General features: G+C 37.0%; 2 protein-coding genes and 1 long non-coding RNA gene across 3 annotated transcripts; all 3 read left to right on the forward strand.

Annotated features, from left to right (window-relative positions):
• Positions 1-3,120: 3,120 nt before the first annotated feature.
• LOC104115164 (11S globulin seed storage protein 2-like) lies at positions 3,121-4,960 on the forward strand. Its single transcript, XM_009625745.4, has 3 exons — positions 3,121-3,785; positions 3,868-4,347; positions 4,445-4,960. The coding sequence occupies exons 1-3, from the start codon at positions 3,174-3,176 to the stop codon at positions 4,823-4,825; spliced, it is 1,473 nt and encodes a 490-aa protein (XP_009624040.2). The 5' UTR covers positions 3,121-3,173; the 3' UTR covers positions 4,826-4,960.
• Positions 4,961-7,017: 2,057 nt separating this feature from the next.
• Positions 7,018-9,047, forward strand: LOC104115165 (11S globulin seed storage protein Jug r 4-like). Its single transcript, XM_009625746.4, has 4 exons — positions 7,018-7,369; positions 7,470-7,729; positions 7,840-8,310; positions 8,444-9,047. The coding sequence occupies exons 1-4, from the start codon at positions 7,081-7,083 to the stop codon at positions 8,843-8,845; spliced, it is 1,422 nt and encodes a 473-aa protein (XP_009624041.1). The 5' UTR covers positions 7,018-7,080; the 3' UTR covers positions 8,846-9,047.
• A 7,440-nt stretch (positions 9,048-16,487) lies between these two features.
• On the forward strand, positions 16,488-17,332 carry LOC138892052 (uncharacterized). Its single transcript, XR_011408193.1, has 2 exons — positions 16,488-16,587; positions 17,233-17,332. It is a non-coding gene; the product is annotated as an uncharacterized lncRNA (long non-coding RNA).
• The last annotated feature ends 4,603 nt before the right edge of the window (positions 17,333-21,935 follow it).

Below are 21,935 nucleotides of genomic sequence, written 5' to 3' on the forward strand. Positions count from 1 at the left end.
TACTCTTCATTGGTGGAAGAGTTCTAGTTATCTTCAATTTCTAACTCTTTCCTTATCTTGGATAAAGTTCTCTTCAAGTAAGAAGTCCTGCTCCTTACCAATTATGCAACCTTTTCGTTCAGGGAATATCAGATATAACTACTTATACTTATCCCTTTCACGTGCATGCTTTTTTCTTGATTCTGTCCGTCACCTGTGTACACTATCCATGGACCTGGTTCATGCATGTGTTCCTTTGTCAATCATCAAAACTAAAACCGCTCAGGTTAACATAAATGCTTTGTTACTTAATATATATATATATATATATATATATATATATATATATAATATTTTTCATATATAAATTTAACAATACAATTTGATATTTTTTGATTTATTTTTCTAAAATTGAAAACTTACTCTAGTATTTGGTACAATTATAGATTTATATAACAACTAGTGAAGCGGTCATAAAGATAAATAAATGAGTTTTACAAATTTCCTTTATAATTTTAATTCTATAAGTTGAATATGTAGAACATATTTATATTTCAACGGTTAGCTCAGTTTCACGAAAAACAAATTGAAGGCAACAAAAAGAATGATATTTAGACTACAACGATATATGCTTAATAACTTCACATATACAACCATTTGGTAACAAATCTTTTTGTGGTAAAGAAACAACAATTAGTAATAAAAACACACAGTATATGTTTTAATGTTTTCGTCATTCATCGTTAGTAAAATTGTGTTGTCATTATAGTTAGCAAAATTTTGATTTGTTTTCCTTTTGTAAATTAAGTAATCTCTAAACCACCATAGAAATGTCTATGTTCACTGTGACATTATACTTCTCCATATGTCTGTACGTAATTATTGAGAAAACGTTATCAAAAACTCTATTCTTTTTCAGTCAAATAGCGATTTAACTAATTCTATCATTTCTTTGATTTTCTTAAAATGAAAGAAGAGAAAAAACTTTTCAAGAAAGTTCATTTCTCTTATATTTATATTATATCTAGGTGGTTTACTTGGACTTGTTCTATGTTTATATTTGATATTAACTTTATTAGGTATTTAAAAATTCAAACGGAAATAACACATAGAGGGAGGAACTATTCCGATTTTGGTGAAGTTACAGAGAGCATGACACCAATTTCAGCCACTAATTTTCAATTATGGAATCAAGTTGCAATTTCTATTATTATTTTCTTTATTTTTTTTCTTTCCCCTCTTTCTTTATTTCTTTCACTTCATCATATCATACTATTAAATCTTCAACTATAGTTGGCTTCTAATCCAACTAAAACACTCCTTCTGACAAAAGGAACATACCTCTTCATATATCATCAGAAAAAGTATACTTCCCAAAGTTAAGTACTATTACTTATATTTTGATCAATAAAAAGCACCAAATAGTTTCTCATGGTATATGAGCAAGATACCAAAAGAAGAAGCAAATTCGATACTTCTAGCATCCCCAAAAGCCGCGTAGTCGTCGATGAAAAATAACGGCATTTGCAGATTCAAAGCCCCTCATAAGTGACTTTGAATAGGGGAATTTAGGTAAGGGAAGGTGAAAATAACCAAACTAATCAAAGATATTTGAGCACAAAAAAAATAAAATAATAATAATAAAAATTATCAGTTTCCTACTCCTCTAAATTAAACACGATTGTCTTATCCTTAAGTGGGATTCCTCATATAAGGGGAGGTAAAACGAACAAAGCTAATTAGGAAAAAAAGAAGAAGAAAAATATAAACGTGTTTTTTGGCCATAGGAATATATATGTAAAATCTACACTCTACACCTTCTTTTCCTTTTTGAAATTTTCCTATATTTACGATAAAGAAAAGAGAAATGGAAAATAAACCCAAAAAAAAAAATAATAAGAAGGAAAAAATTTAAAAGATGAAAAAGAAGATCGAAGATTTATCGAAAAGTTATAGATTAGGTAACAATGGAAAAGGAAATGTACGTACTCTCTTCTTTTCTTTTTCCCTTTCATTTCTAGTTCTTTTTTTCCCCTTTCATTTATCGTCTCTTTCATTTCTTTTCTTCTTTCTCTCCCCCTAACATGCTACTTCCTCCATCACTAAGAAAAAATTCCTCCTAATTTGGCTTTATAACAAAAATGATAAATCTGTTGTACTATTCTATACAAATACACACATTCATTCAATATACATTTCGGAGTCCGGTGCATCTCCATCTCCCCTTCTTTTTCTCTATTCTCATCCTATTCATAATGAATGATGTTAACAAAAATTTCACCCTTCTGTGTCAAGTCTCTCGTAATAATACATCTTGCATGATTCAAATGATTATCCGAAACTCAGTATCAATATATGAGTTAGCAGGCTTTGCTCTATCTCTTTCTTCAAAAGACACGCATCTTCTTACTCCATCAAAATACATTTCCGCATCAACACATTACTTTCTAAGAGCCCTGCTTTATATTAATATATAGATCTATCATTTTATTAAAAAAATCTAATAATCGGTTAGATATAATACTATCGGTCCAAGAGAAAGAAAGAGGAGGAGATCTACTATAGTCTTTGAAAATAATGATGACTTCATGCAGTGCTTCTTTCAAGCTTATCTATTTTTTAAATATATGATTGGCTTAAGGCTATTTCCTTTACACCTCTGTTTACCGTGAAAAAGAAAAAAAAAGAATAAGAGAAGAACTGCTAACCTGGTGAAGCTACTACTGGATAGTGGATATTGTTTAACAAAGCCCCTATTCAACTAGTTGAGGCCCAAATTTGAGGGTTGGTTTGTCGATCCAATATTGGAGCCCAACCCAAATAATGCTGCTTGCCCAGTATTTTGAGAGTTCAAACAACTTCAGTGCTAATGTCAAACAAACAAAAAATTAAGCGAAACAGGAGAGCTTAGACAAGTGGTAGGTGCAAAGGGAGAAGGTGGAAGCAAAGCAGCTGCAAACTTCCACACGTATAGTTTCATGCAAACCAACACATCTTTGATTCCTTCGAACAACCATTGCAAGGTGTCCTTCAATAGCTGAAATGAAGACACCTTCACCATGCAAAAGAAAACAGAGTTCATTAATGCCACACGGCCACTCCACTAGTTCTCTTCCAACACTATAAGAAGGAGGCCTCAGTTTCTCCAAATCTCATCCCATCTTTTGTAGTTAACAAATCAATCCTAATTAGCCATGGCGGTCACCACTAAACTCCTTTTAGCTATACTCCTCACTGCTTTTCTCTTGTCCGCAACAAATGCAGTTAGAGACTTTCAGGGCCAGCAAGGCCGTCAGGAGGGTCAGAGAGGCACTCGTCTGACTGAAGCCCAACAATGCCGTTTAACAAGGCTCACTGCTAGCCAACCCACTAACCGAATTGAGTCAGAGGGCGGCGTCACTGAGCTGTGGGACGAGAACGAGGAGCAATTCCAGTGTGCTGGAGTTGCTCCCATGAGGAGTGTCATCCGCCGCAATTCTCTTTCCCTGCCTAATTTCCATCCCATGCCTCGCTTGGTTTACATTGAGCGGGGCCAGGGACTGATTGGCATTACTTACCCTGGCTGTGCTGAGACTTTCCAATCTCAGTCTCAGCCCTTCCAGGCTGGCCGAGAGCCAAGGGAAGAGAGGGGCCAAGGCCGCAGAAGTGACCAACACCAGAAGGTCCACCGCATTCGCCAAGGAGATGTCGTGGCACTTCCAGCTGGTGCTGCTCATTGGTGTTATAATGATGGTGAGGAGGAGCTCGTTGCCGTCTCTGTCAATGACCTCAACCACCGGTCCAACCAGCTTGATCAGAACTTGAGGGTAAAATTCATTAGTTTCTACAATTTGATGACTTTTTGTTCATGCAATTTCATAATTGGTTGGCTATGTCTTTGGACTGCAGGCATTCTACTTGGCTGGTGGAGTACCAGAAAGTGGAAGGCAACAAACTCAAGCAGGTCAAAGACTACAGAGCAGGCAGAGGTTCCAGAACATTTTCCGTGCTTTCGACACAGAATTGATGGCTGAGGCCTTCAACATCCCAGCCGAGATTGTAAGGAGGATGCAAGAAGAGCAGCAGAGCGAACGTGGACTAATTGTGAATGTGAGGGAAGGAATGAGAATGATTAGGCCCGACGAAGAAGAAGGAGAATTTGAAGAAGAGCAAGGGCGACCACGACGAGGACAGCAATGGTGGGAGGAAGCAACCGGAAATGGCTTGGAAGAAAACATTTGCACAATGAAAATCCGCACCAACCTTGAACACCGAACACAAGCTGACATCTTCTCAAGGCAAGCCGGCAAAATTAACCATGTCAATCGCCAAAAACTTCCCATCCTTAAATACATGGACATGAGTGCTTCTAGAGGCACCCTCTATCCGGTAAATCTTTGTTTAATTTTCTCAGGTTGATTAAACTGAAACAACCTCAATTACTATGACTTTGTTGATTAAAATTGTACTAAATTGGTGGATGCAGAATGCATTGTTGACCCCACATTGGTCAGTGAACAGCCACTGCGTGGTATACGTGCAAAGAGGAGAGGCACAAGTGCAAGTAGTAGACCACAGCGGACAACAAGTGATGAACGACAGAGTAAACCAGGGAGAAATGTTTGTGGTTCCTCAGTACTTCGCCTCAACAGTGAGAGCAGGACAGAATGGATTGGAATTTGTGGTGTGGAGGACAAGCAGTGAGCCAATGAACAGCCAACTTGCAGGTTACACATCAGTGATTAGAGCAATGCCTGTTGAAGTCCTCACAAACGCCTACCAAATTTCTCCAAACGAGGCTCAGCGCTTGAAGATGAACAGGGGTGGAGAAAGCTTCCTTCTATCTCCTCAGCGAAGGTCCATCTAAAATGGATATGATGTAGCCATGTCTAGTAGTACTCGTTTCTCGTCTTTGTTTTTAGGCAAAGACAAGCGAGAGCGACTTGTAATTAGGAGCAAATAATAATGTAACTAATAAAGCTCCTGCCTTTTTGTTTCTTAATGTGATCCAAGATTTCCTACTCTGTGTGCAAAATTTCCGTGCAAATCTTTCTTAGCCAAAAATAATCTACAAGAAATAAAAATGGGACGCCAAGTGAAGAACTAATCTTAATTTGCTAGACGTACTGAATGAACTTTGAAAGTCAAAGGACTAATCTTACTTTGCCAGTAAAAAAATCGTCCAAAGCCTTTGATTTGTCCTAGGACAAAGTGCGGAAAATTACTGAATCCTTTATGGAACAGGAATACTAAAAAAAACTATAATGACATATCTCTAACTCAAACTCAATACATAGAGAAATTGGTAAAGTTTAACAAAAATTATACCGTCTCTGCAATAGTTGATTCAATCATTAAATTATATTCTCATGAATTCGAATAAGCTAAAGCAATTTGGTATTTGGTATTTGATGCAATTTGGTATTTGATGTGGGTTATATCTGGTATTCCATAATTTTTGATTATTTTTCAAATGCATTTTAAAATGTGGCTGAACATTAAAAAGCAAACCACCTAGCCCATACCATTTTTAGTCTGACAAATCTTCAGGAGCAAAACCCATCACAGTAAAATTATTATCAGTCAACTCTATTTGACCCTTAGTAATGCTAATATTTAGCACGAATTTAGTTATATATGTTGGATATATAATTTTGAATTGTTTAGGAGCCTTACTGGATAGTGTGGATAATTTTCTATAAATACGTTTTGCATTCTTTAGGTGAATAAGTTTAGAATAAAATCTAGAATAATCTTTTGAATTTCCTAGGTTAAAGTGATTCTAAATTGATTCTTGGACACCTATAAGTACTTTGTAATCTTGGAAGCAAAGAGTAATGAAGTTTCAATATATTATGAAAAGAGCTTAATGTTTATCTCCCTCTTCTATTCTTTTTGTGCCTTATATTATTATGAGAAGTCTATCATATACTCCAACAATGTATATCGATAGAGTATATAATTTTTACATTACTGTAATTTAATTGGTTATAATAAATTATTACTTTGTTTCCTAAGTTACCATAATAGATTTAACATGAAGATCGTGTCACTGGAGTACTTTTTTAATATTATAAGTGCACACAATATAAACTCATTAGTATTTAAATATATAGTTTCCTTAGTAGAAATGTGTTGAAACTTTAGTTAATTTCTTAAATTAAAGGCTGTGAAAGTTGAAGTTATTATAATCAAAAAGTTCGATCAACAGGGGAAGAGCTAGCTTGAAGGAAGCACTTCTAATTGAATCTCATTCATTGAAAAATCATATTGTGCAAATCAGACAAAATTAACTTTTTTGGTGACACGTTATAAGCTGTTGAATCTCCTTTAACAAAAGGGAAAGTTCTATTACATTAGCAAAAAGAATTCAAATATGGCTTTATATTATAGATTGAAATTTTAAGTTTATAGTTTTGAATCCTCTTATATTAATTTCTGATTTTGTCACTGTTGATCTGTAGTCAAGTGCTAAAGTAAAAACTAAAGGAAATATAAGAAACCCAAAGAAGACAAGAAATTTGGAAAATGAAAATAAAGAAAGGAATTGAGGGTAAAATTGTTCAACTGCACTAATTTATGCTGTGTATACTTTTTAAACTATAAGGTTAAATTGACATACAGTAATAATAGTCACACATGTAATTGTCATAGCAAACACATTTCGTACCTTGAAAAATAGGATATTATAATTTGAGCTCATCATCAACAAAGCAAATTCCTTGCTCCATTATTCTATATAACTTAAATCATACTTATATAAACTAGGTAAAAGTCTCCATAATGATGTACAGATATTTACCCAGCAGGGTGAAAGTCAAGTTTATGGACTTCACACTCGCTGGATAAAACAACTTAGATTAAAACAAAATCACTCTCAAACAGAACTCCTATTTGTTTTGTTCTCAGAAGGATGAAGCCACCTAAACTCTGAATGCATGGGAATACTTATTAGGTGTAAAACAGCATGCTTTGATAGCCATGCAAAGCGCAAGATGGCAGAGGTTTTCTCTATGTGTCAATCCCTTACGTACCTCTCCCTCCTATAAATACCATCAATTTCCACTCGCCACTTCCCATCAGCAAATAGTTTAATATCTTCTCTACACAACAATAATAATCATGGCTTCTAGCTGGCTCTCTTTCTCCTTGAGTTTTCTTCTGGTATTGCACGGTACCTTTGCTCAGCAAAGATACCAACAGCAGCAAGGCGAATGCCAACTCAATAGACTTAGCCCTCAGGAACCCACCACCCGCATTCAAGCCGAAGCTGGAGTCACCGAGTTATGGGACCAAAATAACCAGCAGTTCCAATGTGCTGGCGTCTCCCTAATTCGCCACGTCATCCAGTCTAGGGGAATGCTGTTGCCTTCTTATGTTAACACTCCCCTACTTGCCTATGTTGAGCGAGGTACATACATATATTAGTAATTTTTGATTTCTCATAATTGGTAATTGTATTTAATTTGCATTGATTGATTAACATTTTTGCGTGGGTAATTAATTTTCAGGTCGGGGATTTTATGGCATCATGCAATCTGGATGCCCCGAAACTTTCCAGTCGTCCCAGCAAATGCAGCAAGGTGAAAGGGGTGCAGGCTCAAGATTCCAAGATCGCCATCAGAGGATTGGACAGTTCAGACAGGGTGACATTATTGCATTCCCTGCAGGAGCTGCTCACTGGGCCTATAACGAAGGAAATGAGGAGCTTGTTCTTGTTTGTTTAGAAGACAGCAGTAACAATGCCAACCAACTTGGTCAATTTTCAAGGGTATGTTAGAAACTGGAAAGGTTCAGCGAACATACTAAAAAAAAAAAATCCTATAGCAAGAACCATAGTGTTGGTTAATAAATAACAATTCTGGTTTACATTATTTGCAGAGATTCTTCATAGCAGGAAACCCACAACAAGGACAGCAACAACAGGGGCAATACGGTGGCAAAAGTTTGCGCAGGGAACGATTCGAATCTGGAAATGTCTTCAATGGCTTTGACGTAGAGGTTTTGGCCGAGGCATTTGGCGTAGACAGGGAGATAGCAAGGAGACTTCAAGGACAGGACGACCAGAGAGGCCACATTGTTAACATTCAGCAAGGACTTAGAGTTGTGAGGCCACCATTTTCTCAGGAACAAGAGGAGAGGGAGGAGCGACAAGAGCAAGGACAATATGGTCCTCGCATGAACGGAATTGAGGAAACCATTTGCTCCGCCAAAGTCAGGCAGAACATTGACAACCCCTCACGTGCTGATATCTACAACCCACATGCTGGAAGATTCACCACTGTCAACAGCCTCACTCTTCCCATCCTTAGCTTCCTCCGTCTTAGCGCTGCCAGGGGAGTTCTATACAGAGTAAGTCACCAATTGCTAAGTTGGATAAAAAAATCACTTGGGTTGATAATTAGGGTCCCTGCCCTATGAGACAATTTACACCATTATTTATTACTAGTTTATGTAGACTGATTACTATCATTTAATGGGGCAGGATTCAATCATGGCACCACACTGGGTCACCAATGCACACAAGGTGATCTACATAACAAAGGGAGAATCAAGGATCCAGATAGTGGATCACAGAGGACAAGCAGTGCTAGATGACAGAGTCCGACAGGGGCAGGTTGTTGTGGTGCCACAGAACTACGCTGTGGTGAAACACGCTGAGACCGAAGGTTGTGAGTGGGTAGAATTCAACACCAATGACAATGCCATGATCAACACTCTGAGCGGCCGCACTTCCGCTATCCGAGGATTGCCTGTGGATGTGATTGCCAATTCATACCAGATTTCAAGGGATGAGGCGAGGAGGCTGAAGTTCAACAGGGAGGAAACTCTCATTTTCCGTTCTTCAGGAAGAGCTCGCTCATCAGAGAGAGTTGCTGCTGCTTAATTAGAACTTTTAATGGTTTTGCTTTTTCCTATGTAAAGCATCCTACCAGATATCTCCAAATGAGGTGCAGCGCTAGTCTAGCCATGTTATCTAGTAGTACTCGTTCCTCGTTTTTGTTTTTATGCAAGGACAAGCAAGAGCAACTTGTACTTAGGAGCAAATAATGTAAAACTAATAAAGCTCCTGCCTTTTTGTTTCTGAATCTGACCCAAGTTTTTCCTGCAGATGAGTGTGCAAAATTTCCTGGAAAATCTTACATAGCCTAAAATAATCAACAAGAAATTAACGCGGGAAGAATGAAGAACTAAAATCTGAATTTGCTAGAGACGTACTCAATGAACTTTGGAAATGAAAGGACTAATAATTGTAATCTATATATCAATGGCACTCTCTAAAGCCACGAAATCAATTTATCTATTTTCACCCTTTCTTTGTCATTTCCCCCTCATTCTTTCTTTTCAATTCAATTCAACTTATCTTTTAAAACCAAGACTCACAACTGAGCCGTTGCAATTAATTAGGAAGTCTTCAGCACCTTACTTTAACTGGTTGTCTTTTGAGTTAACGACAAAATTTTATTTTCAATTTGATCTAATTCAGCCTTGCCTCTTCCTCCCCAACAAATGCACCTGAGCGGTCTTGGAATGCGAGCTTATGCGCTCTAGGTATAGGCACCATACGCCTCACTTTCATTCTCCCCTAGTATTCTATTCTCTCCCCCTCTCGGCCTTCTTTTATTCATGTCTCATTTGAAATAGCTCCTAAGGCAGGGAGTCTTCTCGAAGTTGTCTAAGTCTTGTAAAATCAAACTTCCATCGAAGAGAAGCAAATGAAAGGCTTTCATAAAAATTTTCGTAGAATCGTATCAAACTTCCATCGAAGAGAAGCAAATGAAAGGCTTTCATAAAAATTTTCGTAGAATCGTATCAAACTTCCATCGAAGAGAAGCAAATGAAAGGCTTTCATAAAAATTTTCGTAGAATCGAGAATGAAAGAACCCATGAGGCAGTAACTAAAAGGGAGGAATTCAAACCCGGCATTAAGCCATACGGAGAAGAGTTGAGTTGCACCCGTAATCCGAAAAGACTGACCTCAATAATGTTCGCAATCATACCTTAGTTCAGGATCTACATACGAGTATGTAGGAGGAGCTACTGCCTTCCTTCTAATCGGTTCGAAGAGAAAAGGAAACAATAAAGGCTCCCAAAGCCTTAGACTGAGATAGTACCACAAAGCAGGGGTTAACAAAAATGACTCTATGGAAGTCCTCTCCCACTTGAAAGCTAAATAAGGAGAAGAAGTGCCCCAAATCAATGCATTCCATTCTTAGCAGAGGTTCCTTCGTTGTATGCAGCCCCATATAGTGGCTATCACCCTCTCTTCTTGGAGATCATTTACCCTTTTCGCGGAAGTGTAAGACCATGAATCTCTCGTGGAAAGGCCCATTTGCAGCAACGCACTCTGGTAATTCATTCGCTATCATAACAACTAGAACATTCTTTTTCTTCATAAAAAGTCTTCCATACTTTGAATCCAGCCGAACTTCTTGAGGGCGTCCTGATCTGATCTATTTACTCCGCAATTCATCCGGTGACTTCACGGTCGCCAAAGAAGCACAAAAAAGCATCAAACATTTCCGATGAGATCCATGGAGCAAAGCATTTACGGTTCCATCCTCGTCTCTAGCTCCAACTGCATTGTGTGACCCAGAATTTGAGGAAGCGACTGGAAGGGAAGCAACTGGGCTAGACCGCTGATCTTCTGGAGTAGCCTGACCTTGGGAAAGAGACTGTAATCGCCGTCTAGAATAAACATATTGTGCCGGGTGATAGGAATCCTCTGGGGTTAGTTGAACAGGCTGTCAATCGGCAGAAAATATTGAGGAAAGCTGCTAGCCTGAAGAGTGAGGCTAATCCGTAACATTAACTGCAGAAGAATGAGGTTCGAGCTGATGAACATCTCATCTACCCTTGGCAGAAAAGAAGACGGAAAGAAAGTCGATTGATACCTTAGCTTTGAACCAGCTTCTTCCGTATAGAGAAAAAGACAGTCTTCAAGCCAGAGCTAGTTTCATAGCAACCGATTCGCACCCATGGGTCAAAGAAGACCAATAAAATCTTGATTCAGCATAATCAAGGGATGAGAAAGGCCTTACGAGAGCTCTTTTCCACTTAATAGATTCATTCCTTCATTACGGCAGTTATGGGTACCCGTCATTCAAAGATGCTAACAGAGCGGTATAGGTTTTGATGATTGACAAAGGAACACATACATGAACCAGATTCATGAACACCGTACACCGATTACGGCCAGAATCAAGCAAAAGGCATGCACATACAAGAGATAAGTATATGTGGTTATTTATGATATTTTCTGAATGAAAAAATTGCATATTTGATAAGGAGCAAGACTCCTTACTTGAAAAGAACTCTATGCAAGATAAAGAAAGAGTTAGAAGTTGAATTTAACTAGACTATAACTCTTCCACCAAGGAAGAGTAAAACATTAGACCTCTAGTTAATCCTTATTGTACTAACTCTATAAATATTAGTTTATTATCTTTTACAGGTGACACACATATATTGAAGTAAAGCAAGAATTGAGAGTAAAATAGCAAGGCATTTTGGGAGCAATTTCTGTGAGATTCAAGGGTGCGAACCTGAAGTTACATGAACTAGATTGAAGAACCAATTTCATGTATTTATCTTTGATTCTAGTTCAATTGTAGTAGGAGCTTTTGAGTTGTACCTTTCAGCTTTCTTTAGAAACAAATTGTACTAGGTACTTGAGTTGTATCATTCAAGTTAGAGTTAACTTGAAGTAATCGTAATAGACTGTGGTGTGTTGCTTCAAGGGTTAGAGTTTAATCCTTAGGTTTGCAAGTGTTTGTAAACTTTGTTTTTGGCTTAGAGTTGTAGTGAAGTGTTTGGGAAAAATCCTACTAGGAAGTAGGTCGTGATTTTTTTTCACCTTTTGAGCCGGGTGTTTTTCACATAAAAATTCTTGTGTTCTTTAGTTTCTACATTATTTATTATGCAATTGTAGTATAAGGAACGCATCGAAGAACTAGATCCTTCGATAATCTAGTGCACGTAAAAATTAGACACCACACAAATCACCCCCCTTTCTTCTGTGGTATTGAAGTATAAAACGTCATTTGGTATTAGAGCTGGATATCTAGAAGAGGTTAACACCTTGGGAAAATATCAAGATGAGTGCACCACCGGAAAATTGTAAAGGGGAACCCACTACTAGCTCACCACTCTTCAATAGCCAGTACTACTCATGGAGGAAGGAAAGGATGAGAGATCACTTACAGGTAGAAGATTATGAGTTATAGGACATAATCACTAACAGCCCACTATCAACACTAAAGAAGAATGCTCAAGGTGAGGATGTTCCAAAAACAAGAGTTGTCTGCAATACTGAGGATCTTAATAAATGGGAGAAGAATGCTAAAGCCAAGAAATGACTTATTTGTGGACTTGGTCTTAATGAATACAGTAAAATCCAAGGTTGTTCCATTGCTAAACAAATATGGGACACACTGCAAGTAGCTCATGAAGGAACAAGTCAAGTGAAAAGATCAAGAGGAACTTTGTTGTTTTCACAATATGAAAACTTTGATATGAAGGATGGGGAAACCATTCAGTATATGACACAAGGTTTACTACCTTGACAAATGAATTAAGGTCTCTTAGAAGGATTCTCACTGAAGAAGGAAGGGTTGTAAAAATCCTAACTAGGGTTCTACCAGTCACTTGAGAAAGAAAAAACAATATCACTAAAGAATCAATTAACATGCTACACTTCCCTTGGATGAGTTGATTGGAAATCTCAAAACTTATGAGCTTAAGAGACAAACCATGAAGATGGACTACCTAAGAAGGAAATAAGTCTGGTACTCATAATCACTAAGGGTTATGGTTTAGAAGATGATGAAATGACTATGATCACCAAAGACTTCAAGAAGTACGTAAGGATAGAAAATATTCTTCAAGAAGTGAAAGCTACAACAAATCAAAACAACTAAAAACATGCGATTGATGGATGCTACAAATGTGGAAAAGCTGATCATATAATCGAGAACTATTCTATGTGGGATATTGAGTGTAAAAACGAGAGAGCGGAATAAATGAACATGAAGAAGGAACATGTTCATCCCAAGAAGAGCTACAACAAAGGATCAATTGTAACGACCCGACAGGTCGTTTTAAGCTCTAGCATATTGTTCGGCGATTTGAGACCTTGAGTAGCTTCACTATATATATATATTATGACTTGCACATGTAGTCAGTTTTGATTTTCGAGAAGTTCGGAGTTGATTTGGAAGAATAAATCTCTATTCGGAAGCTTTAAGTTGGAAGAGTTGTTCAAGGTTTGACTTTTGAGCAAATGACTTCAGAATCGGGATTTGAATGTTCCTATAGGTTCGTAGGGTGATTTCAGAATTGGGTGTATGTTCGAGTTGAGTATCGGATAGTTCGGTAGTGATTCGACGCTTATTATCGGAAGTTTACATTTTAAATATTTTAAAAATTTCTAAGTTTGACTTGGAGTGGACTTTGGTATTATCGAACTTCGGGATGAGTGTCGATTGAGATCCATTGTGTGCTGGAAAAGAGAGGTATTATTTTAGAGGTAAGTCAATATAAATCTGATGAAGTTGGGTCAGTTTATTAGTGTCCTGGATCAGTATGGTAGGGGAAATTATTGGTTTTTTCGGTATGTTAGGCAAAACAGATGTTGTGGCAAGGACTTTCCGGTTGGTAGATTGCATGTTTCAAGTGATTTAGAAGACTCCGTTTTGATGGCTCAGTTATGTGCAGATGGGTCCCGAAGAAGTAATTACGATTTCGACCATGATTTGAGGTTGTGTCTTCTGCGGTTATGTGAAGTTAGTTGGGGGTTGCGATTCTTCTTCTATAATGAGTTAAGTGAAAGGTTTCTAGCCAATGAAGTGTTTATTATACTGGTGGCTCAGGAGTTATGATAAAATCCCTGTACTTTCGCATAATAACATAATAGGTGCAGTGAGCGATGTAGAATTGGGATTGAAAAGTCAAGGTTGTAGTTTAGTTTGCCAGATTTTTGTTGCTTGGTGCCGAAGGTTGTGGGCGTATCTCCCATAAGATGATTATGTACGTGTGATGTATCGGTCCTTTACGTAGTAGAGATTGAGGTCAGGTACGGAGATTCTGGTACTAACGCGGATTACAGAGTTTATGTCTGAGGAACACACTATTCCTTTTGGTTGTGGACTATGGAAGTTTGTTCCAGATTTTACGGTTGATCCACTACAAGAAAAGTGTCAATTACATGAGAATTTTTTCTGCACGTAATACTTGCAGATTTTCATGGAAAAATCTAAAATTCCTAAATATAAGAATATTGTACTTGCGAAAACAGAATTCCCAGGAAATTCTGCAGGTATATTTAGCACCATCTAGCGCGAAAATAACACTTGGAAAATTAGTTGGGAATTCAATCCGTATATACCATATTCACAGGTAAATCCGCAGGAACGAGAACGAAAAAATAATAAAAACTTTTCCTTTGATAATCTGCATGAATATCTCTAGGTAGTCTACCTGCGAGTTTTGCTAGGGATAATCACATGGGGTTTTACATGGGGATATTATTTACTTGGGGAATTACTTGGGGATATTATTGTTCCAGATTTTCTGGGGATCTATTCTTGGGGATTTACCTGGGGAAATACGTACCTGTGGAATTAACTGGGGATATAGTTGCTGCGATTTTAATTGGGGATTTATTCTTGGGGATTTACTTGGGGATATTACTACCTGCAGAATTACATAGAAATAAAGTTGTTGCGATTTTAGATGGGGACTTATTCTTGGGGATTTACATGGGTATATATATACCTGCGGTATTATTTAGGAAATTTCACGTGTTATTGAGCCACGTAAAATACATTGTAGAAGTATATTATCATCACATAATTGACTTTTATGGTATCTTTCTTTGCATTACGAACGATACACTTCGCCTACTCCATGTCTACTAACGCTCCTCTCCAGAGCGTTTTATTTAAAAAATATTATAATTAATGATTATCAAAGAGTAGAGGGACTCGCTGTTATAATCATTATCGTCGAGTAAATTGACTATAAAGGTGATATATTGGTTTATATAAGCAATATATAAAGAACAAAATGATTATCGTCGAGTAAACTAACTATAACAGTGATATATTGGTTTATTGGTTTATAAACTAATATAAAGGTGATATAAGCAATATATTGCTTATATAAACTAATATATCACCTTTATACTCAGTTTGCTTGACGATAATACTTATAGTAATCTTACTATCATTGAGGTGATGATGTTTTTTCACATATTGTTTTTGGCCTCGATGATAGTAAAATTACTATAAGTATTGTTTTATTAATTATAGTTTTATCTTATTAAAATAATTCTTTTAGTGAGAAATTATTTATTTATTTATTTATTTATTTATTTCAAACGCAACTCTAAATGAATTAGTATATCTTTTGCATGGTGAATTTTAGTCATTTAAAATCAGAAATTTAATCCCGTTTTTGAATTGGACAGCAGTTACTGTTTTGGTCATAACTTTTTCTCTAAAAATCGGATTGGGGTGATTCAAAAGGCTGTAAAGAGATAAGAGATATATCTACAATTATTATAAGACCAAGATGTCCAGTTCTGTGATTTACTACCTCAAAAATCTGCTGCAATATAGGGAAGAGCTGCTGCCCAGATTTTCTCCTTAAGAATTGTGAATTGTAGAGACCCAATGACATATAATGGCTTGACTTGCTTTGAGAATTTATATTTCCTTAATATTTGGTTGAGCGTTATAAACTTGAATTATTCACTCACTTTATTTTGTTGGAGTTAATTGAATAGCTTGAGTCTTGGTAAAAGTTTCCTTTACTTTAAGTTATTATATTGGTTGTTCCTACTTTAGTACCCTACTTGCTAAGACTAATTTAGAAGGTATATTTTCGGATATTTTGATTATTTGTCTACCATTGAGGGTTTATGTAGGTTTGATCCTCATAAGCCAGTTATTGAAGGCATTGCTAGTTGCATTCGTAGTAAATTTGAGCTGGCTAAACCTTCTTGGAAGAAATTCCCACAACCTACTCGGGATATGTGGTTTGAAGAATTCAAGGTAAGGATGTTTATAATACGATTCATGTTCAAATGTTGGTGTGTAAGTTTATAGGACTGATTCAGATTTTATGCTTATATGTGTTGTGTTATAAAATACTAAATTTAGATGGCTCTCTCATTATAATGATGCTCTACTACGCAATTTTGAGAAAAGGGCATCTTCAAGAATGACCCAACTTTTCCAAGATATTAGAAAGGACTTGTTTGTGATGAAGCCAAATTGGATGGGTGATGCAGTATTCAAGGAGATGAAGGAGCATTGGGAGTCCCCTCAATTTAAGTTAAAGTCGGAACAAAAAAAAAAGAATCGCGATGCAAATGTAGGTGCCTCGGTTCATACATGTAATTGTATACTTTATCGCGTGATTTGGAAGAGACTGGTAATATATAGTTCCTTTTTAATTTATTTTTTCTAGTACATAGATCATATAAATATTGATAGCATACACATCTTCCTTTAATTATAGAAGGAAGCTACTGGAAAAGATCCTTCATTTTCAGAATTTTATTTTCGCACTCATCGAAAGGAGAAAGATAAAAGTTGGGTAAATGAGAAAGCTGAAGCTGCTTATGTAAGTCTTCCTTCTACAACATATATGTATTGAAATTATTTAACTGTCATTACTCTATTAAGTTGATATATAATTGGTTGTTTCAAGAACATCAGAGAATTTAATAGTCCAACAAACTTATGCACAAACTTGTTCTATGTAATTAATATGCCTTATCAAGGCCTAGGCATATCTTTAGATTAGACCATTATGAAAAACATAAAAGATAGAAAAGAAAATAAGAAAAAGAAAGTGGCCAAGTAGCCATTATTTTATTGTAGTGATAATAAGCAAGAGTAATATTAATATTTCTAAATTGGACCTACTAGCTTTATCAAATTAAAGCTTCTAATTGAACCATAAACTTAGGCATGTAATTGCCTTTTAAATGACTTGTTAGTGTAGATATATTTTTATACTCGTCAGCCTATATTAGTTAATCCCGAAAAATTAATTATATTAAACTCTATTCTTAAGTACCCTTTTTGGTTTAATTCAGGTAAACATCTGATTACTTGTGTGGAGTCTTTGCTCCATTTTCTTTAGTATTCTCCAGTCCAATTAAAATGCCAGGGAAAGATGTGCTTAAGTGCTAGCAATTGTCAAAATTATTAATATTTGTTTTAATGCAAAATCACTAATATTTGTTTCAATGCTTTTGTGCAGAATAAGTTTGAAAAAAAGAAAGAAGAATTATTAGCTTCCCAAAGTGCATCTGTTGATGGAGAAACTAATTCAGCTAGCGAGCTATCTCAATTAGGTGAAATGGATATTTGGGTGCTATCAGTTGGTGGAAAGAAAAAAAGGAAGAGTTGCAGGTATTGGCTCTGTAAATGAGTATGATTAGGATTGAGATACTTGGTAGTACTATTTAAGATTTACAATTTAGACTTTTCATTTTCATCTTCGGAAGACAATCAAGATTCAGAGTGACAATGATGATAACAACAACTCTGTAGATGAGTTTGATTAGGATTGAGATATTTGGTAGTACTATTTAAGATTTACACTTTAGACTTTTTATTTTTTATTTATTTAGGAATTATGCATTATTATTTATTAATTTATGGATCATATTTTGGTTATATATTACTTCAGATTTGTGCAGAGTTATTTGTTTGAAAAAAAGGATTAATATCATATGTACATTGAATTGTGTGGAATATAATTTGGGACTAAATACCAATAAATTTGCTTTTAAAAATGTACAAGTTACTTGTGGATTTTCATGGGGAAGTGCCTTGAAGCGGAACAATCTTTTGTTAGAAATTTACCTGCAAATATACAGTACATGGGAATTTACATGGGGACTTTGTTAGGAATTTTCCTGCGAAATTATCACATCAAATTCCCACGAAATTCGCCTTTCCCACGGAATTTTTATTGAATATTTTCTGCAAATTTACTTGGGGGTTTTGCTGCCGAATTACATGCGAATATTTGCTCATGACAATCCCCAGGAAAACTCCTTTCTTTCACAATTCTTTACCAAATTTTACTTACGATATTTTGGTATTTATTGTGGAAAAGTCCGCAAGTAATTTATATAGGGATTTAACATTCTCAGGTAATGTACCTGCGGCCAATTTATCCCCAGGTAACGTACCTGGGGGCTTTAAAATTTGTAGGTAATAGTTACCTACGACCTTTATTCCTGCGGATTCATGTTTGCATGAAAATCCCTAGGTATATATTTTACCTGCGAATTTTTTATTAAAGTCCCTAAACAATCCCCATGTAAATGGCACTTTTCTTGTAGTGATCGTATGTGGATCTTTGGATAGGGTTATTGTGGATCTTTGGAAGGCTATTGACCTATTTCAAGATGATCGGAATCGGTTTAGGGGTCCATTGACGGGCCTAATGTGAAGGTATATTCTACACTAGATCGGATATGCATATTCAACACGACATTTGTCTATGGATGAGTCTTCGGGAGAGTTGGATGTTATTCCTATCATCATCTATTCCATGTATTACTCTTTTATTCCATGTGGGTTATGAGGCGACTTGATTATTCACATGCATGTCGTAGTCCTGTGAAGGTTGTGGTGTTATATGAGCGAGATAAATCTCGAGATGCTGATTTCTTTATTGCACCTTAGTCGTGCTTGTGCCTTTGTAGCGCATGATGCTATCCGTTTACCTAAGGTTATGTTTATGAACTTGGCATGATTGTGGTTGATATAGGTATGTCTAGTGAGTATGAGAATTTTGGCTCGATGGGTGTTCCCATACTGATGATTTGTGTGGATCGGGTGACACGCCGCAACGGGTATGATATTTAGATCTGGTTGCACGCTGAAACGATGAGATGTTGTGTATGATTCCTTATACTATTTTGTGTGTTTTACTCCTCCTCTAAAGGATAGGTTCATAGCAATTTGTTTGGGTGTTATATCTGTAATGCATGCTGGGTAGTTCTGTACCTGAGTTTCCTTTCCTTACTGGCCATATTTGAGTTTTGGCTTGTTGGGCGCATGGATTGTGTCATTTGAGATTTTAGATGGTATCTGATGTGGCTTATCGGACAAGTAGCTTGTACTGAGTGAGACGAGGTTGTTGGACCTGAAATCAGTGCAATCAGATTTGTATAATGTATGTTTGGAGGGGAAATGTAGCTAATCAGTTCAGAATGCAACAATGGTTCAAGTCGAATGAAAACTTACATTCTGAACTGATTCTGTATGCCTCTTTCTTCGTTACAGTACTGCAAGGGTTGGAATAGGGCCTTCATGTGTTAGGAGGTGTATTAGCGATACCAGATTCGGAAAACTTACAGCTATTGTGGTTGGATGACACTACTATGGGAACTTGAGCGATGTGGTACATCATGTGGTTATGACTTGGGTGTATATGTATGCTTGGTACAACTTATGGAGATTGATACGGTGTATATATGCTAGAATCAGACCCTATAGGAAATTCCGGATGTTGGAATTTAGTTCTAAGGCTGTAGGCTAAAGTAGCAGGAAGGATCTTCCGTCTGGGTTGAGCTAATGTGCTCATATGGATTGTGATGGCACAGATAGGTGCACGAGAAGTTATTAAGTAATTTTGGCAACTTTGGAACGGTTCTTGGCACGTTCGAGGACGAACATATATTTAAGTGGGAGAATGTAATGACCCGACCAGTTGTTTTGAGCTCTAGTATGTCGTTTGGCGGTCTGAGATGAGTAGCTTCACTATATGTATTATGAATTGCACGTGTAGTCGGTTTCATTTTCGAGAAGTTCGGAGTTAATTTGGAAGAATAATTCTCTATTCGGAAGCTTTAAGTTGAAAGAGTTGACCATGATTTGGCTTTTGAGTAAATGGCCTCGAAATCGAGATTTTAAGGTTTCTATAGGTGTGTAGGGCGATTTCAAGCTTGGGCGTATATTCAGTTGAATATAGGATAGTTCGGGAGCGATTCAGCGCTTATTATCGGAAATTTACATTTTAAAGGTTTTGAAAATTTCTAAGTTTGACTTGGAGTGGAATTCGGTGTTATCGGACCCCGGGTGGTATTTTGGGACATTGCATAGGTTCGTTTTATTGATTGGAACTTGTGTGTGATGTTTAGTCATGATCCGAAATGTCTAGGCCTGATTCGAACGCGTTCGGTGAAGTTTGAAGGTTTTAAAGTTAAAAGAAAGATTTTGATCGACGATTCGTGGTTTTGATGTTATCCGTTGCGTTTCGAGGCATATTAATAAGTTTAAATAAGGTATTAGGACTAGTTGGTATGATTGGACGGGGTTTCAGGGGCCTCAGGTGTGATTCGGGGTGGTTTCAGACTAAGTTGGGATTTTTTGCTGGTGTTGGTTGCTGGTGCTGGTGTTGTGCTTCATGATTATGAGTGGATGTTCGCGATCGCGATGAAGGAATTGGTGGGCTGCCATTTTGTGCTTCGTGATTGCGACAAGGGAGTTGAGACCGCCGAGAAGGAACGGAGGGCAAGGGTATTTTGATTTACGCGAACGTGATGGAGGAGTCGCAAACGCGAAGAGTATGAGCAGGGCAGATTGCCATTTGCGAACGCTGAGGGGAGACCGTGAAAGCGAAGAAGGGCTCATAGTTGGGAGACTTTTGGCCACGCAAACACTGTTGGCCCTATGTGAACGCATAGGTTTGAAGGGGTGATGCTCTGCCATCGCGATTTGATGTCCACGATCGCGATAGAGGAATTTGGGCAATGGCAGATTTGGCTTCCGCGATCGCGGAGAAAGATGCCTAAACAGTGTATAAGAATGCTAATCGAGACTTGGCTCATTTTTATATCATTTCTCTCATTGGAGCCGATTTTGGGGCGATTTTAAAGGGGCTTTTTCATCATCCATCACAAAGTAAGTGATTCCTACTCATTGTGAGCTTAATATATGGATTATATATGGATTTTAACATGAAAATTGGTAAAAATTGTGAGATTTTGGAAGAAAACCTAGAAATGGTTTTTTTGAGTTTTGACCACAAAATCAGACATTGGAATTGAGAATAAATTATATATTTGAGTTTATGGTATTATGGGTAATATTTATCTTCGAGAATTTTCGGAATTCGGGTGCGTGGGCCCAGGGGTTGACCTTGTTGACCTTTCGTGTAGAGTTGGGAATTGTTTCTAATTGTTAAATTATGAGTCGTTGAGTATATTTTGATTGTTTGCACGTTCTTTGACTAGTTTCAGATCGTTTGACATTGGTTGGAGATGTTAGAGAGGCATTGGAGCCGGTTATCGAATTTCGGAGCGAGGTAAGTCTCTTGTCTAACCTTGTGAAGGGAATTCACCCATAGGTGCTATATTTGTTATGTGCTACATGTTATGGGAGCTACGCACATATGAGGTGACGAGTATCCGTGCGTATGCTAGATTTTCCTGGTTTTGTTAAGGTAGACGTAGACTCACACCATGTTTTAGTTGTACTATTTGATGGTTATTTTTGCTTGTTTAAATGCTTTAATTTATACTTTAGCCTGAGACGAGACTTGAGTAAGGTATCCGACTTGCTATTTTAAAATACTTGTCGAGTCACTTGATTAGTCATGGAAATCATACTGTAGTTTATGGATTTCTCCCGCGTTGTGCGTATTCATCCGAAAGTTTACTTGAAATTCATAACTCACACGTATATTCGTGAGTGGGACATATTCTTATGGGATCGGGCCGTTCGCCTCGGCAGAGTACACTATTCTTATGGGATCAGACCGTACGCCATGACATGATATCATACCATCACTCTTATGGGATCGGGTCGTTCTCCTCGGTAAGAGCGTGCTTGATATTCGATGAGGAGTCAGCGTATCTATGAATCTATCTGAATTGAGACGTGATATCTTAGAGGTTATTGACCTGGCATACATTCCATTCGTGGTAGTATTCAGTATTCGAG

The sequence above is a fragment of the Nicotiana tomentosiformis genome, chromosome 1 (assembly GCF_000390325.3).
Source record: "Nicotiana tomentosiformis chromosome 1, ASM39032v3, whole genome shotgun sequence".
In the NCBI taxonomy this organism is placed as follows: Eukaryota; Viridiplantae; Streptophyta; class Magnoliopsida; order Solanales; family Solanaceae; genus Nicotiana; species Nicotiana tomentosiformis.

Coding starts and splice junctions, on each gene's coding strand:
- LOC104115165 (XM_009625746.4), top strand. CDS start 7,081: ATGGCTTCTAGCTGGCTCTCTTTCTCCTTGAGTTTTCTTCTGGTATTG. Junction 7,370..7,469: donor ACTTGCCTATGTTGAGCGAG/GTACATACATAT, acceptor ATTAATTTTCAG/GTCGGGGATTTTATGGCATC. Junction 7,730..7,839: donor AACTTGGTCAATTTTCAAGG/GTATGTTAGAAA, acceptor CATTATTTGCAG/AGATTCTTCATAGCAGGAAA.
- LOC104115164 (XM_009625745.4), top strand. CDS start 3,174: ATGGCGGTCACCACTAAACTCCTTTTAGCTATACTCCTCACTGCTTTT. Junction 3,786..3,867: donor AGCTTGATCAGAACTTGAGG/GTAAAATTCATT, acceptor TTTGGACTGCAG/GCATTCTACTTGGCTGGTGG. Junction 4,348..4,444: donor CTAGAGGCACCCTCTATCCG/GTAAATCTTTGT, acceptor TGGTGGATGCAG/AATGCATTGTTGACCCCACA.